This window comes from Colletotrichum higginsianum, chromosome 4 (assembly GCF_001672515.1).
Source record: "Colletotrichum higginsianum IMI 349063 chromosome 4, whole genome shotgun sequence".
In the NCBI taxonomy this organism is placed as follows: Eukaryota; Fungi; Ascomycota; class Sordariomycetes; order Glomerellales; family Glomerellaceae; genus Colletotrichum; species Colletotrichum higginsianum.
This window is the reverse complement of record NC_030957.1, coordinates 4495021-4512764: the sequence shown is the minus strand read 5'-3', so window position 1 is coordinate 4512764 and position 17744 is coordinate 4495021. Positions and strand designations below refer to the sequence as shown.

Below are 17744 nucleotides of genomic sequence, written 5' to 3'. Positions count from 1 at the left end.
AGGCCATCAAGGAGACTGGGGCAACGTTCTGCAGTTAGCCTACCGCCCTGACTACCTATAGTGTATTCTTTCGCGCATTCCAGTATCATATCTTGATGAAGAGGCAGTTCACAGGCACATCTGAGCCTCAGTGGATGGTTGAAGGTTCCCCAAGAGGTTGGATATGGAGAAGTGGAGAGAAGTGAAGAGATGAAGTCGACTTCTTGATGTGATGTGTAAGACAAGGTAAGTTAGCGGCCAAGAAATGGGCCTGATTTGAAGGTCCGTGGTGGCCCAGTCCTTGGAAGCTGACAAACCGGCCGGGGTGGGGGGCGCTAAAGGTCCAACGGCGGCTCCCTAACGGGTAACGGTGTATGCCTTTGTCAGTGCTTCAACTCCAGTCGGGTCGGCCCACCAAGTCTCTCTCTCCCTCTCTCCCTCCTTCCATCCGACAATGTCTTGCCATAAATGATCACTCCTGTCGACAGCAACACCAACAACGGTTCCCGTCACACGCCCACGGCCGCGACGTCTGTCTGCCTCTCGATCAGCCTGACATGCCGGCAGGGCTGACGGGGAACTCTCGTCCTGCAGCCGCTGACTCACACCGGCTTCTTGTACCCTCTCTCTCGTCGGCCCAAGGATTATCGGCATACAACCGAGGACAACCGAGTACACACACTCTGCCCGAAAACGCGTCTCGTCTCCTGCAGTAGCGCCATTCGTCATACTACTCTTTACGTTGCGCGCCCTTTGTAGCATGTCTGATATCAAGCAGCTCCATGGTTGCGAGACTTCGGCCTCGCCCGAACCCTGCTGCGTCTTGAGCTGGCATGAGAGCAGAGCTGGCCAACCTGACATGCTTCTGCATCACTAACTGACTAGATAGGATGACCACAGCCAAACTGGCTGTCTTCTCTTGTAAGGTCAAAGATGGGATCTTAGGTCATCGTCCAGAAGCGGACGAGCACCGCCTACGTACTCCCGTCTATCTCCGGAGGCTCCACGGGCCCATGGCGCCCCCACGACAGCCAAGGGCATCGTCTCTCGAGCCGAGTCCACGGCGTCTCATCTCGTTTCCTTGTGTCTTTGCGGTATCTCGTCCTCCATCGATGCACCTGCCTGACTTCTTGTCACATCGCCCTCAAGGCGCGGACATGGACGAGCTTCGCGTGTCTATCGACGTCGCCGATGACTCTTTTTCCTCGCCTGCTCACTCGCAGCGTCGATCAATGTCGGAGAGATGACACCGTTGCATTTACAACGTCGGGACTATCGGCATTGAGGGTTCTCTCCGTACCTCGCCTGGCACAGAAACCAAGCGCCGATTCGTCCCGGACCACTTCGTTGCATGTGCCAGAGACTGGCGACGCCGAAGCCAGGCCTCATCATCGACAAATCATCGTGGAGCGGGTGACCGTGAAGCTGGCTACGGCGGGCAGATACCTCCCCTGTCAGACCGGTCAGTTGTCCAGTCGTCCAGATCGAGAGATGATGCACTCACTGACTGGACTGGCCTCAGCTTTCATCCTGTCTGTAGTACTCCATGCCCCACCACCCAACGCGAAGAGTCTTGGTTCTTACAAAAGAGCCTCTGCACCGCCTTAGATGCTGACAGAGCCGTATCCTGTGGCTGCGGGTCGTTCATCCCCTACCGGCCCGACCTGCGACGCATACTCAGGCAGGCCGGGCTGGTGCTTACTCTGCGCACAAGTGTATCTCCCCGGCGGTGATACTGTATTCAGCCCTACACGTACAACCTACCACCCCCTCGCTGACGACCCTTTTTTTATTCGCCCATTGGTATCTTTCCTGTCCCCCTTCCAGCGCTTCCGCCCACGATGCCGCGCCAAACCCATGTAACCGAGACCCATCACCCTGGTTTCTGTTCCCGTCCTCTTTGTTCAGCGGCTGGCAGTCCAAGCCACGCTCTTGGTCTTGTACGGCCAGAAACGGAAATGAAGCCAGAAACACCCATGAATGACAGCCTATTACAGAGTCGCTGGTGAACTGCTCTCACTCACGTCCATGTCCATGTACACACATTACCCAGATCAGCCCCATGGCACCCTGGCCCATGGCATCCCTGTACATGACCCCCTTGCACACCCTCACACTCCCATCCCACCATCTCGTCGCCCGAAAGTCTGGTCCGTCGTATTATATCGTTGGCATGCAGACCGTTGACAATGACAAATCCATGCAGAGAACTCGTCCTCGTAAGGCGACGAACGTCCCATGTCACACACACACGCGCGCGCACACACACACACACACTCTCTCTTTTTTTTTTTTTTGCGAGGAAGGCTAAAGCTTGTTCTTCCTGCTTTCGGTCCCCCTGGCGTCTAGATCATGTCATCACCCTTGATATCCCAAATTTGGAAGACTGGAAAAATGCTGCCTAGAGTACGTGGGGGCCATGCTGGAACCAGCATCACAGGTCTCATTTTCCATAAGCCATACTGTTGCAATACCCCATACCGGCACATCCGCGCCTCGCACCTCGCACTGAGCCTGAGATACCCAGATTGGGTCACTGCGGCTGTTCTGTCTGCGAGGCAGGGTTGTCTCTTACTACGTACCTACATGATAGGATGAACCTCGTGGCCCAAGGTCGAGCGAGATACAGGATGCTTGACGCCTATATAAATACTTGGTATATCCCCTTCCAAAATAGTATTGTTTTTCATCATCACACTCGCAACTCAAACACACAGCTCTCACATCACATCCTACTCTACTTACACTCCAACAACAACTTCAATACTCTACCACACACTACCAACTCAGAAAAACTATTATTCCTCCATTCATACCACTCCAAAAATGGCTGCCTTCACTCTCATCTTCACCCCCGCCACCGCCGTCTACGGACGCTCCGGCTACAACAAGGACGGCGACGACGAGGAGAACGACAGTGGCCGCTCCGGATACAACAAGGACGGCGATGACGAGGATGACAAGGCCCAGCAGAACAAGGGCCGCTCCGGCTACAACAAGGACGGCGACGACGAGGAAGACAAATAAAGCAGTCGCCTCGCCCTCGCCCGGCCCTCGTGTGTATGGGTCGTCCTTCCTTCTGTCGTGGTTGAGGATGGCCCAACTCCAGCGGCGGGGTTTCACGCCTTTCATTGCCGCCCAAAGACCTTCGTCGTCTTTGCAAACATCCAACCAGCGGAGGAGCAGGTAGTGGCCGGCATCTTGACTCCCAAGCCCGCATCGCAACATGCACTGCCTTCATTTTCGATCGCCAGCATTAGACCGGAGTTTTTTTGCATTTCCGTTTCACCACCAACGTAACCCCTTTCGGGGAAGACGCGGGCAGCCAAGGATACAACAGCACTGTCGGCGCCTTCAACCCCCTCTTTTTTTTCTTTTTTTCTTCTTTTACCTCTTCATGCATTTGGGTCGGAGTTCAGGATACGCATGGCAGTAGTACAGCGGTGGATCATTCTCTTATATCGCATATCGCGAGTTGGAAGTTGCATAGAGCATACCTGAGCGTCGAGTAGAATGATGTTTTTCTTTTCTTCTCTGTGGCTATATTTTGCTTGGTATCATCGCACATCTGTCTTCCCCCACCCCCTTCTCTCTCTCTCTCTCTTTCTCTCTCTCTCTCTCTCCCTTCCCTCCGACAAAATTAGATTTATCGAGGACTTCACCGTCCGCGACTCGATAGTTGTCAAAAAAACCCGCTATTTTCCTACACAAAACCTGATGCGATCATGTATTAGTGCGTTCGTGAAACCGACAAGTGATTGATCCAGCTACTGCCACTTACTTTTCAAATATCACACCAAGAACCTCCTCGACGTCGCCCGCCTCGACGCGGCCAGTGATCTTTGCGAGGCAGTCAGCCGCGTACCGGAGGTGCTCCGCCGCCAGGACGATATCCGACTCTTCGCCCTCTTCTTCGGGGTGCGCCACGGCCATGAACTCGTCCAGGAAGCCGCGGCACTGTTCGAGGAGCTGCGCTTGCCTGGCCGTGACGCCCAGGAGGTCCTGCTGGTCGGCGGGCAGAGACGTCATGCCCGCAAACGACGCAACCAGCCGGTCGATGAGTCCGTGGATGGCGCCCGGGTCCCTCTGACCATTCGGCTTCGCCTGCGCCTCGCGGCAGGATATCGTGACGAGCTCGGTCTGATCCATCGCGGGGACGTGGCCGGCCACATCGGCCCTGAACCGCTTGAGGAGGTCGGAGAAAGTGGGCTCGTCGACGGCGTCCCGTTTGTTCACGATGACGAGGCATGCCTGCGCTTCCGACGCCAGCTTCAACGTCTCCGCGTCATAGTTGATACAGAAACGCCCGTCGCGCCCTGGCTCGACCGCGGCCAAGACGACGACGATGTCGGACTCTGCCGCCTTCTGCTTCGCTCGACGGATACCCTCCTCTTCGACGGTTCCCAACGCAGGCTCGAAGGGGGAGCCGCCGCCGAGCCCCGCGGTGGCCTTGGTCCTGATGCCAGCTGTGTCCGCAAATGAGCAGAGATACCCCCGGATGTCGAGGCTCACCTCGACGATGTCGCGCGTGGTCCCTGCCTCCATCGACACAATGGACGCCTCGCGGCCCACGATCAGGTTCATCAGCGAGCTCTTGCCCACGTTGGGGGGGCCCAGCAGCGCGATGCGGATGCCGTTCCGCAGCAGCTCGCTGCGCTGGCTGGCCGCTTCATGCACCTGTATGCGGTTGCGCATGTCAGCGACGAGCGCTGAGACGTTGCTCATCAGCTCCGAGGGCGACTCGTCAAAGTGCTGGTCCTCGGCGAAGTCGATAAGGGCCTCGATCTCGCCCCTGGCGAGCAGGAGCTGCTCGCGCCAACCCTCGTAGGTGCGCCCCAACACGCCCGAGCTGCCCCTCACGGCGGCGCGGCGCTGCTGCTCCGTGTCGGCCGAGAGCGTGTCGCCAAGGGACTCGACCTGGGCGAGGTCGAGCCTGTCGTTAAGGAAGGCGCGCTTGGTGAACTCGCCGGGCTCAGCGTAGCGGATGAGCGTATCGGACGGACATGTCGGGATGGCGCCGAGGACTGCCTTGACCGTGGCAGGACCGCCATGGACGTGCAGCTCGAGGACGTCCTCTCCGGTCACGGTCTTGGGGCCAGGGAAGAAGAGGACCAAGGCGTTCGAGTCTAGGATCGGGCCGTCGGCGCCTGCCTGACTATCCACAAGTGTCCTAACTGCTGCATAGCGAGGTTTCGGGATTGCTTTGCTGGGGCAGAGTCCTTTATAGACCTGGATGCTGTTCAGTCGGGTGTTGTCTCCATGTAACTCTGGCTGGGTCACTCACATCCGTACATCCAGGACCAGACACGCGTATTACCGCAATTCCGGCACGGCCTTGCGCTGTTGACAATGCATAGATGGTGTCTTCTTGGAAAACGATGTCAGACGTAGTTGTGATGAATCTAGACTGGCTTCGCAAGCTGGCCAGATGCACCGGGTTCCGTTGACGTGAGTGGCACGCAGAAGTTGTTGATCCCCACGGCAGCGGTCCCGTCCTAGGGGAACAGCGATGGCGACTTAGACCACTAACACATCCTGCTGCAGCCCGCAAGTAGAGGTTTCGGCCGAGGCTCCACGTCGACTGGACAAGTGCAGGCATGGACTATTTAAACAGAGAGAAACACTGAAAAGAATGACCAGGGAAACCAAATAGCTTCTTGTAGAACTACTGTGCCAAAGAAGAAAATGAAGAAGAAAAAATGAACTGGACAGTGAGTATTACATGAACGATGACGGGCGATGCAAGACGGACGGGTGCAATTCGAGAGAGAATGTTGGATCGTTCTCCAGTTTCGAATCCACTACGCGCCATTGGCCCGTCGGGCCGCTTTGCACCCGATCTTATCGCGATAAGACCCCTGCAGCCTACGGGGGAAGAGAAGGAAGAAAAAAAAAAGATTTTGGACTGCTAGAGAGGAAAACCAGCGCCCCGCCGCCTCACATTTTCCTCTTGAGCTCACAGTACTACTCCATCGCCGTTGGCCGCACCCTTTCAACAACTCCCACCTCGTCCAGTCTTCGCGCCAATACCGTCACAATGGCGTCCGACGAGATCATCTGGTAGGTCAATGTTGTTTTTGGCACCGTGATTCCAAAGTCGGTTCTAACGTCTCCAGGCAAATCATCAACCAGCAGTTCTGCAGTTTCAAGCTTTCCACAACCAAGAAGCAGACGTTCTGCAGAAACGAGAACAATGTCACGGGTCTCTGCAATCGACAGTCGTGCCCTCTGGCCAACTCCCGCTATGCCACCGTTCGTCGAGCCCCGAACAAGGACACGCTGTACCTGTACATGAAGACGGTGGAGCGCGCGCACATGCCCTCGAAGCTATGGGAGCGCATCAAGCTGCCCAACAACTACGCCAAGGCCCTCGAGATGCTGGACGACAAGCTCATCTACTGGCCCAAGTTCCTCATCCACAAGTGCAAGCAGCGCCTCACGCGCTTGACGCAAGTCAACATCCGCATGCGGAAGATCGCCGCCGAGGAGGAGCGCATGGGTGAGAAGCTCGTGCCCAAGATGGCGCCCAAGATTCGGCGCCGCGAGGAGGCTAGAGAGCGCAAGGCAGAGGCCGCCGCGAAACTGGAGCGCACCATTGAGCGCGAGCTTGTCGAGAGATTACGCTCCGGTGCCTACGGCGACCAGCCCCTCAACGTCAGCGAGTCGATCTGGAGAAGGGTTCTCAACTCGATGGAGAAGGAGGGCGAGGGCAAGCGCGACAAGGACATGGATACGGGTGTCGAGTCGGACCAGGAGGCCGAAGATGAGGACGAGGACGAGGATGACCTGGAGAAGGAGGTCGAGTACGTTTCCGACATTGAGGAGAGCGACGAGGAACTTGAGGACATTGAGGACTGGCTCGAGAGCGATGAGGACGCCGAAGACGATGACGAGGAGGAAGAGGAGGACTCGGAGGACAGCGACGAGGAGGCGGCCCGCAAGGCTGGCGACAAGCGAAAACGCGGCCGCGCAGTGAAGATGAACCAGAAGAGGCTCAAGCAGAAGATGGAGGAGCGGCCCAAGATCGCCGAGGAGTTGACCTGGTAGTAGGGGTGGGAGGCTCGGATGGATTTCCCATTGGCGTCTGGCGCGCGGATCACCTTGTTAACGGCTGGGTACGGAACGGAAAAGAAACCAAAACTTGGGGCATTGCGCATACCACTGCATGTTGTGATAGACTATCAAGAGAGTTGTTAATGTTGCTAAATAATGGTTTGCATACGTATTGAAGATATCTGGACGTGTGCTGCGTGCAAACAAGTCTTCCCCTTTTTCCCGGGCGAGGTCGGGCGCATACGACAATGTTTCTACAGTACCTAGGCGCTTAGTGTAGTGACTTGTAAAGGAAAACGGGCAAGGTTTGCGCGGCCCAAAGCGGCCATGATGCAAGCCCACTCACCGAAAGTTGCTATCATCGGGGGTCCTCGGTGAAGCAAGTCATTAAAAACAGTTAGCGCCTCAATTAGTGCAAGTCCCTTTAGAGCAATGCGGGTAAGTCCATGCGGGGCGACAAGTGTCGGATCCAACCTACCTCCCTAGGCCGTCTTCATTCCCTATCATTCAAGACCGACTTATGTGAAACGGACCACATCAAGCAACGCTCTCGGATTGAAGCAACCTGACGAAAACAACCCTCCAATTCTAGAGGGTCGACCTTCTCCCTTTTTATTTGTCAACCCCATTTACTGCAACGACCTTGATTTTATAAATAGCGAGCGAGCAACCTTTGTGTCCCACGAAACAAAACCCCCCGACGAGAAAGCATTTAGCGCCCGACCGGAGCAGAGCTCCTTACCCCAACCCAACACCGCCCGACAGACGACGTCGGAAATAGCCTCGTCCTCTATTTTCCCCGCCCCGCAGGATCCTCGCGGCGAAGAACAGCAGGCACGATGTCATCTTGGTACTCGAGGATCCTCACCAACACCACGTCGCAGATCTCGAACCTGCAGAGTCGATTGTTGCAGAGCGAAAATGACGGCGATACCGAAGACGACACTCACGTCTGCAGAGTGCTGAGAGGCTACTACACGGAGAAAGGCCGACCCTTTCCAGGCTGGCTGCCGCCCGACCCAAAGGCACCGCCGCCAGTGACCCCGGTATACGCCCAACCAGCCCAGCAAGTCGGCTCGCGATACGGTGGTCTACAGCAGCCACAGCAGCCCGGCCCTGCCACGGGACTGAGCTCGCTCTGGGACAACAACGCGGCAGCGGCGCAGCCCAGACAAGACGCCATGAGCCTGCGACAGGGCCGCGGGGCCCCGCCGCCGATGCGAGGCGGAGAACAGCCCGCGCGATTGAGCCCCTTTGCCCGTGCCGGCGACTCGGGTCGAGAAGAGGTGCAGGCCCGACCTCTGCCCAGCCAGCGAGCGGGCAGCTACCAGCAGAGCGCTGCGTACGGACGAGACGCGACGAGCACGCCGCCGGGCAGCTCAGCGGGCGGTTCGGCACAAGATCGGCTCAAGCAGCGACTTTGGGGTGGTTCGAGAACAGCAAGCCCATCTTCTGGCGCAGGAGGCCAAGGACCGTTCCAACCACCAGCAGGCAGAGGAGGGGGAGGCGGCGGCGGCAGCAATGCTGATTACGAGGACAGGTTCGCTCCGGGCGGCATGTACGACGGAGGGAATGGAGGCGGAGGCGGAGGCGGAGGCGGAGGCAGGCCCTTCATTGCTTCCAATTCTCCTTGGTCTAACAACGAGCCTGACTATGGCGGCGGCGGCGGCGGCGGCGGCGGCGGTGGACGGACGGGGTTGCCTAACGGGCCCAGGCGGCAAGGTCTCCCAAGCGGTCCTCGGATGCGATAAGATGGTGGACGACTTGTCGTCCGACAGGTGCGGAAGCAGAGCTGAGGCGCACACATACACATACACACAATATACCGACTAATGACTGCTCATTCGAAACTATCAAACATGCAGGCATGATAGATTGCTTGATGTCTTTGGCTGGATAAAATGACAGGCCGTATAGAGGCTCTTGGTTTTCCATCGTCAGGAAGTGCCTCTGGTCCCCAAGACAAGTGAAGTACTAGTTCTCGTCCATTCCGTTTGCTTCATTACCTTTCGCTTTTCTTCCTCTTCTCCTCTACTTCTCTTCTTTTTATTTATTTATTCAGTATCTTTTTGCATTACAAAAGACTACAACTCACGGCGCAAGTACTATGTAGTGTATGTGTGTATTGGCTGTTGTTGAGCAAGGCTCCGTTTGGGCATCAACACGAGGCCGAATGTCGATGTAGTGAGTTGCTTGCGCGTGCGAACACGCAGCAGCACAGCAGCCTCGGGTGGTTTCGCAGGGAGGCGGCGCGGATGACGACGCATGCATGCTGCAGATGACATGGTTGCGCCTCGAAGCTTCGGGTAGCTGTACCGCCAGTAAGCGCCAAAAGGCTGCCTGGCTAGTGGTACCGGATACAGTGGGAACCGCCCCTCCGAGACATGAATGCTAGTAGCTTTCGTAGCGGGGGTGGCCACTGACGACTGCGGTGCACCTACTGGTGTGTGCTCACTACGAATATCATTAGCCACACTTCGCTCACATGTTACTTTCCCCAGACCCTTTTGCTTCTCTTCTTCACAGTCCAACTGCCTTTCTATGGAACTCTAATCGTTGAGCCACAACTAATACTCCTTGCTTTTCTGAATAGTATCACTCAAGACAACAGGGCCTGGGAGCCTTGTTCTATCTGTGCGTATTGGGCCCAACTCTGCCTTACACCACCTACTACCTACCTACCTTACTTACACACCTCATCCCAGAGAGCCGCCACACGATGACCTCAGACTCGGATCCCCCGCCATCGGCGAGCGCTCCGCCACCACCACCACAACGACCTCGTTCGCCTTCGGGGAGCTTTTACGCCCTGAGCGACGATGAGGAAGGGGACTACGACACAATAACGCACACCGAGACGGGCCGTGGCGTCAAACTCCTCTTTTCTAAGAGCAAGGTGAGTCGCGAAACCCCCTTCCCCTCCATCGCCACCCCGCCAGAAGAACGGAACTGACGGGAGCTTCACACTGCGCAGGTTTACGTGCACCCCACGCCTTCCGCCAAAGACAACATCCCGGGCTATATAGCGCTCCTGCAACAGAAAGGAGGCCGGCACGATCGCCCGACTTCCTCCTCGTCGCGCGACTCCCAAAATCCCACCGCCCACGACCTGCTTCTGGCATGGCTCCCCGAAACGTCCCTCGGCGAATCGGAGAGCATCTACGTCAAGGTCGACCTCAGCGAAGGAGAGTCCCCTCCGAAGCAGTCATACCTCGTCCCGCCTCCACCGACCGTCACATCCCACCGGGGCTCCATCGGCACCTACGCCTTCGCCATCCCCGTGAGCGCCATCTACTCTCTCCTTGTGCGACCGCCGAGCCTTGGCTGGTGGTTCGGCTCTCTTATTATCAATTCGAGGGCGGGAGACAGCTTCCCCGCCTTGTTTTTCCACGACAATGAATGCCAAAGCACCATCTTGAAGAGGAAGAGGCGAACCAAGGACAGCTTCGACCCCTTCGGCGATCGCGGGGAGATGTTCTGGGGCGGCGACGAGGTATTGCGCTGGTTGCGTCGCTATGTTCCCATCGAGAGATCTGGCGCAGAGCCCAACATTTACCTGGTGGATCCGTCTAAGGAGGATAGCGAGGCTTTCAGCGGCAAACTCACATCCAGCACGGCCCAGGTTGGCTTGAGAGACGGCACGGGCACCAGAGCCGGCGGTGCCGGTCCCAGTGGCGATGCGCAAATGGACCCCTTTGTGAAGTTCGTCAAGGAGACGGGCTGGAATATCATGGAGAAGTTCAGCAAAGTGACGACCTTTACACGACGGGCCGCCCAAGACGTCATACAAAACCCCAACGTTCCTCCTCAGGTCAAGAGGCTTCTGCGGAACCCTGAGGTGCAGACGCTCCAAGACGAGTTCGACAGCGCGAGAATATACCTCGCACGCTGGGCCATGGGAATTGCCGAGCAGAGCGAGCGGGATCGGAGCCAAAGAATATGGACGGCTAAGGAAGTCCTGGAGCTTGAGGACACTGATGTCGGGGAGTTTGAGCTCTTGGACGGAAGCAGCACCATGTCGCTGGAGGACAGGAGGAAACCCGTGACCCTGAAAGAGTGGAACACGTTCTTCGACCAGCGAACAGGACGACTGTCGGTCACCATCGATGAGGTCAAAGAACGGGTCTTCCACGGCGGCCTGGACCCCGACGACGGGGTGCGGAAAGAAGCATGGCTCTTCATCCTCGGGGTGCATGATTGGTACAGCACGTCCGAGGAACGCAAGGTGCAGATCGCATCGCTCAGGGACGAGTATGTCAAGCTGAAAGGCGCATGGTGGGAGAGACTCGTGGATCTTGGAGGCGAGGGCGAGCAGGGCGAGTGGTGGCGTGAACAGCGTGGTCGTATTGGTAGGCTTCCACACGAACCGACTGGACTAAGTGACGGTTGTGCTGACGCTGTTGCAGAGAAGGATGTCCACCGGACAGACCGAAACGTGCCCATCTTCGCCGGGGAAGACATCCCGCATCCAGACCCCGACTCGCCCTTTTCCGAGGTTGGCACCAACGTCCACCTCGAGCAGATGAAGGACATGCTTCTTACGTACAACGAGTACAACAAAGACCTCGGCTATGTGCAGGGCATGTCGGACCTCCTCGCACCCATCTACGCCGTGATGCAGGACGACGCTATCGCCTTCTGGGGTTTCCAGCACTTCATGGACCGCATGGAGCGTAATTTCCTGCGCGATCAATCGGGAATGCGGTCTCAGCTGCTCACCCTCGACCACCTCGTTCAGTTCATGGACCCGAAGCTCTACGCGCACCTACAGTCCGCCGACAGCACCAATTTTTTCTTCTTCTTCCGCATGCTGCTCGTCTGGTATAAACGGGAGTTCGAGTGGATGGACGTTTTGCGTCTTTGGGAGATTCTCTGGACGGACTACCTGAGCAGCAGCTTCCATCTGTTTGTGGCCTTGGCCATCTTGGAGAAGCACCGAGACGTCATCATGACCCATCTGCAGCATTTCGATGAGGTCCTTAAATACGGTAGGTTCTACCTTGTTTTACCTTTTTTTCGGGCCACTTTTGTGTTCTTGACTCGATGCAATAGGCGCTAACACCGTACAGTCAATGAGCTTTCCAACACAATGGATCTCGACTCGACGCTGATTCGCGCCGAAGCGCTATTCCGTCGCTTCCAGCGCCTGGTCGAGGCAGTCGATAAGAAAGGCAACTTCCCTGGGCCAAGACTCCGAGACCCTGGCTCTCCCTCACAGTCATCCTCATCCGACAAGGGCCCCAGGCAAGGCGAAAGCAGTGCTGGGCCAGCGTCCCCGCGCAAAGATACAGGCAAGGCGCCCGAGGAGTCGCAGGTGAAGAAGGTCATCACACCTGAGCTGAGAGAGCTGCTCAGCCGTAAAGTGGTCGTGCTTCCGCGCAAGGAGGTAGCGAAGAAGGGCGACGGTCCCGGGAGGTCATGAACTTGAGCAGCGAACAAAAAGCACACGAGGCCACGGATGAAAGGTTCAACTTACGGTAACTTTACGGCAACATTGAACATTGGGATGGGATTAGGTGAACTGGCATCTGGTTTGGGCGTCCAGGCGGGAACAGCGATCTGGAATGAAGCAAACGCACAACATCGTGTACGATATCATCTCCTAATGAAAAGAAGCCATCGGCTCCTTCGGTGACTCTACTACGTATCTAGTTTTCGAAGAAAAAGAAATCAGGGTCCAGAAAGCCCCACGTGTGACGCCGAAAGGAGGCGCGGATACCCGGCCTTTTGGGGCCAGATACGTGCGTCCTCCGGCCCAGGGACAGCCGCCTTCCGGGCAAGTAAGTATGCCCCCCTCGTTGGGCTGAGCCAGGCAGAGGCGATGCCATTTTGTTGGGCTTCGCCCTCCTGCCACGATCCGGCTTCCCCGATCTAATCTGATCTAGGGCTCTTAGAAGCGTGCCTAGTCGACTTTCCCGACGACGCGGACAGCTTTCAGGATTGGCTGAGCCCCCTTTGGCTTCGGAGCTAGCATCGTTGTCCCCCTCCTCCCCCTTAACTTGTTCCCCAGACTACCGAACGTGTGACCTCACAGCGCATCCTGGCCTCAACGTCATGCGTGGGTGAAGATACGGGGAGGGTGACTAACGTGGTCATCCGGGCAAGGCGGGGGGACACGCCGACGTAGAGCAACCAAGTGCCCTTGAACCCACGGCCGGCTCAAGGGGCGGGGAGTGGTTTTTCCTGGGGAAGACGTAATTAGTCCTTGGAAGGAAGGACTAGATCCTTTAGAAAAGTATAGTATGTTGGAATTGTTGAGGGGGAGGGAAGGGACTTGGTGTTTTTTTTTCTTTTTGGTACAGGAGTGTTGGTATATAGGCAGTCGGTCCACGAAGGGTACACACACACACATACACCTTCTTTTCTGGATACATCACACGACGACTTCGATAGCAAAAACTTTTGACTTACACATCGAACAGCGCACTTGAGCAGGTTTTCACCCTCCTCGCCTAGCCAAGTCCCCGGTCTCACTCGTCCTTCTCTCGTCTCGTCTCTCCCTCCCCACCAACGATCTTGGCAGACCGAGAAGCAACTCGTGGGATAAAAACGTCCTCAAGACCACTGAACCGGTACCCCTCCCCTATTCTCCAGAAACAACATAAAAGACCCCTTGTTTCTCCCCTTTCCTCGTCCGAGAGAAAGACTCCCGCCAGAATGTCCAACGCCGGTGACCCGCCCGTTGTCGTGAACGAGGTCGTCAACAAGACAGAAACTGCCGCCGTCGCCGCTGCCCCGAACGAAATCGTCGTCGCCTCGCGGCCGGGTGATCTTGCCGTCGTGCCCGCCGGCGCGCGCGTTCTCAACGAGGTCGTTACGACCCAGGTGTTCCCCAACCACGGGCCTGGTCCGATGGGGTTCCAGCTCTGCTCGAACTGTCGCCGTTGTGAGTACCCCCCCCCCCCTTTCCGTCTTTCGTCCGTTTGAATTCCAAGTCCACTTTTCATTCCTTTATTCTTTTCTTCCGCCTTGTTGTATTCTAGGGTTTCACATCAACTGACTGTCTCCCCCTCGAACCTCTCGCAGACTGGCACACCTCCCTTACCGACCCATTCTGCCACCGCTGCCGCTTCGGCATCGGCTATGACCGGGGCTACGACCGCGGCTGCGGCGGCGGCGGCCATGGCCGTTGCGGCTACGACCGATGCTCCCACTGTGAGCGCTTCCGGATCGCCGATGGCGGCGTTGGGTGCCGCGGGGGCGGCATCGGTATCTGCCGGGACCGGTGCGGGAGGCCGGCGCTGTGCAGGCCGGTGCCGAGGAGGCTCGCCTACGAGAAGAAGACGGTGAAGCGATATTACTATTAAGAGGTGTGCTGGGGTGGAGGGCGAGTTGGTTTTGGTCCGGTAGAGTCCGGCATGGTGGCTTTTTGTCTTTCGTGTACAATCAACTCTCTCGGCGGAAGGTGTGGTTCTTGGATTTGGCGAGTATTGTCATTTTCGGTATGGATGAAGGGGTTCTATCCAACGTAGAGATGTGTTTCTTGTCATTTCTGTTGGCTCTGTTCACTTGGGCTGTTTGGAGCCCAGGGACGGCAAAGGTTTGTTTTCGTCCTGCTGAAAGAGAGATAAGGGGAAAGAGAGAGAAGAAGGGGGGGGGGGGATATCCTAGACTTTGTTCTTTGAAACGCAGGTTTGTCTTTGCTTTTGTTTTGTACATTGTTCACGTGTATTAGTACTCACTTTATCATTTCAATTTTGAATCACGCATAATTACTTGAAGGACGTATATTTCTAACCATGGCGTTGGAAAACGAACCGATGCAGGCCGAAACAAATGCTTTTTTGACCGCCCGGGAACATGATTACCTAGGGAAGTATTCATCGCAATAAAGGCCAGCGTGATGTTTGGTCCAACATTATTGCCGGATGACCAGCATGGCCTAGTAGTCCCGTGCGGGGCATATGTGCTGACTGGACTGGACTTATCGGAGTCGTGAAGTCACCGACAGGACTGAGCGACAAGATACCAACATTAATTCAAGGCAAGCTCTGGATGTATACGTTCGACAATAACGAGAAATTGCAAAAAGTCTTTCAGCTCAAATGTGCCATTACTATCCAAACTACGCAAAGCAAGGGCGGTGCTCAAACACCGGGGGGTTGCCCCTCTGAGAAAGATAAGCAGAAGCCAAAAAACAACGCCCTACACCATCGAAGACCGTCCAAAGCTACCTGGACGGGCCTACTGACGCTTCTCGACCGGATGCTCGTGGATGCTCCCGGCGCGGGCCTCGGGCTCCTCGTCGATGTTCTTGACCAGCTGCGTGACGCCGAACAGCTCGTCCATCTTCTCCAGGCTCAGGCCCTTGGTCTCGGGGATGAAGAAGTAGACAAAGGTTCCCATGGCGAAGCCGAACGAGCCGAACATGAAGAACATGCCCTGTAATCAGATGTCAGCTTCTTTTTCTAACTACGGTTCTGGCCGAGGGAAAGAAACCGACAAAAAAAAAGGGGGGGGGTTGAGAGACTCACGTAGCCCTTGTAACCCATGGTCAGCTGCATCGTCAGGACGGTCCGGGCGATGATGAAGTTGAAAAGCCACTGCGTCAGGGCGCCGAGGGCGACGTTCATGGCGCGCAGGCGCGCGGTTGGGATCTCAGAGATGACGATCCAGCAGCAGGGGCCCCAGCCGAACTGGAAGAAGACGGTCCAGAGGAAGATGCAGGTGATGGCGACGTAGCCAAAGGGCGGGATCTGGGGGTACATGTCAGCGGACCCTCCCGCTTTTTTCTCTTTTGCTCATTCCCGCTCCTGAGGCGAGCAGAGACAAGAGAGGGAGAGGACTTACAGGCTTGCCCTCGACGGGAGGGTTGACGCGGCCGTAGATGCCGACGACGAACATGGCCAAGCCCTGGGCGAAGCCGGTCCAGATCAGACTCCACCGACGGCCGAGCGAGTCGGCGACGAAGGTGAGGAAGCAGGCGCAGGCGGCGACCTTGACGACGCCGTAAACGCCAGTGGCGAACAGCGAGGGCTCGGTGCCCTTCATGCCGAGGTTCTTGAAGATCTGGGGCGCGTAGTAGTTCTAAAATACAGATGACGAGGAGTCAGTATACTGGGGGTAGGATGGCTCGAGGAGAAAAGTGAAAAGGAGCTCGAGGGAAAAGGGGAAGACGAGTGCTCACAATGGCGTTCACTCCGGCCATCTGTTGGCAAATCATCAGCAGCACAGTGAGGATAGCGCGCTTCCTGTTACCGGGGATGAGCCACATCTCCTTGAGGAGCGTGACGGCGGTGGCGTCACCCACGAGGCGGCGCTCCGACTCGAGCTGCGTGGCCATCTCGGTCAGCTCGCCCTGGACGTACGAGTGATCGGCGGGCAGGCCCCTCAGGCGCACGAGGATGTCCTTGGTCCGCTCCCAGTGGTCCTGCTTGGCGCACCAGCGCGGGCTCTCCGGGCAGAAGAACATGCCGATGGACAGGAACACGGCCGGGACGGCCTGCAGGGCCAGGGGCACGGCGTACAGCGCCTTGCCGGTGATGTGGAGGAGGCTGCCGTCTGCGGCCCAGCGTCAGTCAGCTAAGAATGTCTCGAGAGGGGGCCCAACCACCGGGGGAGCTTACAGTTGATCCAGAAAGCCATCATGGTACCGGTGACGATGAAGAGCTGGTAAAAGGCCGTCAAGCCACCGCGGATGGCACGCGGGGCGCACTCGGAGACGTATAGGGGCGTGAGCATGGACGCGGCGCCGACGCCGAGGCCCGCGACGAAGCGGCCGACGTACATGAGGGGGAGATTGCCGTGCTCGGCAGAGGCGGCTTGGAAGACGACGCCGATGGTGGTGATGATTCCTGTTCAGGGAGAGCCAGTCAGTCAGCCAGTCAGGCCTATTATCATTTTTGCTTGGAGTGGGAGAGCCTGGACGTACCTGTGACGATGAGACACCAGCGACGGCCGAATCTGTCGGTGAGGTAGGGGGTGATGAGGCAGGCGGCGAAGCAGCCGCCCTGGAGGGTCGAGACGATGTTCTGGTCCTGGTTGGACTTCTCGGCCTTGGAGGCGTCAAAGTAGCCGAATTGCTTCTGCGTCGCCTCCATGGCGAGGACGCCGCCGATGGCACCAATGTCCCATCCGAACAACATGCCCCCGAAGCAAGCTGTTCGCACGGGGTGGGCATGTCAGTCCTTCTGTGTGAGGTATACAAACAGACGTCAAGCAAGACGAGAAAAAAAGGAGTAAGGGGGAGGGAAGGGGTACTCACATGCGGCGGCCAGAGCGAAGACTCTCCACCCGTATATCTCTACCGGGTCCTCCTTCATCGCATCGTTCTTGACGATGCGACGGAGGAAGCCGGCAATTGCCATGGTTGCGGAGGTTCGGGAGTCGGGTGCCTTTTTTTGGCTGAATGTGTAATTGGGTGTTGCTTCGCCGGGTTTGCAAAGGACTGGTTGCCAGGAAGGACCTCGGATTGCTTTCCAAAATCAAGCCTATTGCTATGATGAGGAGAAGGCGAGGTCACATCGAGCCCGAACATCTCGGAACCCGGGGGGCTTATTTATGTTCCTGGCAGATCACCGCTACAACTCAGACGAGTTCGACCATCTCCTTCATGGACAAACCTCTCCATTTGGTCAATGTGCTGTCCCCCAGATCGCATATTGTGGCTGGATGAATTAGGCGTTGATTCGAACCGTGGACGATTAACAGTCTTCCCTCCACCCCTCCCCATTCCCCCAGATCGTCTGGGGTGTCATCGAATCAAGGGGACG

General features: G+C 57.0%; 7 protein-coding genes across 7 annotated transcripts; 5 read left to right on the top strand and 2 right to left on the bottom strand.

The window, feature by feature from the left end:
* Positions 1–2805: 2805 nt before the first annotated feature.
* CH63R_06674 (uncharacterized protein) lies at positions 2806–3006 on the top strand (the record flags this gene model as incomplete). The annotated part of the gene is made up of 1 exon (XM_018301649.1): positions 2806–3006. One exon carries the CDS (start codon positions 2806–2808, stop codon positions 3004–3006), a length of 201 nt encoding a protein of 66 aa, XP_018159499.1.
* Positions 3007–3756: 750 nt separating this feature from the next.
* On the bottom strand, positions 3757–5578 carry CH63R_06673 (GTP-binding protein TrmE; the record flags this gene model as incomplete). Its single annotated transcript, XM_018301648.1, has 2 exons — positions 3757–5208; positions 5264–5578. 2 exons carry the CDS (start codon positions 5576–5578, stop codon positions 3757–3759), a joined length of 1767 nt encoding a protein of 588 aa, XP_018159498.1.
* A 123-nt stretch (positions 5579–5701) lies between these two features.
* CH63R_06672 (MAK16 protein) lies at positions 5702–7026 on the top strand (the record flags this gene model as incomplete). Its single annotated transcript, XM_018301647.1, has 2 exons — positions 5702–6039; positions 6096–7026. 2 exons carry the CDS (start codon positions 5702–5704, stop codon positions 7024–7026), a joined length of 1269 nt encoding a protein of 422 aa, XP_018159497.1.
* An 845-nt stretch (positions 7027–7871) lies between these two features.
* Positions 7872–8783, top strand: CH63R_06671 (GTPase-activating protein GYP7; the record flags this gene model as incomplete). The annotated part of the gene is made up of 1 exon (XM_018301646.1): positions 7872–8783. The coding sequence occupies one exon, from the start codon at positions 7872–7874 to the stop codon at positions 8781–8783; it is 912 nt and encodes a 303-aa protein (XP_018159496.1).
* A 968-nt stretch (positions 8784–9751) lies between these two features.
* CH63R_06670 (GTPase-activating protein GYP7) lies at positions 9752–12454 on the top strand (the record flags this gene model as incomplete). The annotated part of the gene is made up of 3 exons (XM_018301645.1): positions 9752–9928; positions 10007–12020; positions 12102–12454. The coding sequence occupies 3 exons, from the start codon at positions 9752–9754 to the stop codon at positions 12452–12454; spliced, it is 2544 nt and encodes an 847-aa protein (XP_018159495.1).
* Positions 12455–13689: 1235 nt separating this feature from the next.
* CH63R_06669 (uncharacterized protein) lies at positions 13690–14339 on the top strand (the record flags this gene model as incomplete). Its single annotated transcript, XM_018301644.1, has 2 exons — positions 13690–13918; positions 14059–14339. The coding sequence occupies 2 exons, from the start codon at positions 13690–13692 to the stop codon at positions 14337–14339; spliced, it is 510 nt and encodes a 169-aa protein (XP_018159494.1).
* Positions 14340–15216: 877 nt separating this feature from the next.
* On the bottom strand, positions 15217–17339 carry CH63R_06668 (Quinate permease; the record flags this gene model as incomplete). Its single annotated transcript, XM_018301643.1, has 7 exons — positions 15217–15414; positions 15507–15728; positions 15823–16059; positions 16160–16533; positions 16599–16826; positions 16904–17131; positions 17237–17339. 7 exons carry the CDS (start codon positions 17337–17339, stop codon positions 15217–15219), a joined length of 1590 nt encoding a protein of 529 aa, XP_018159493.1.
* Positions 17340–17744: the final 405 nt, after the last annotated feature.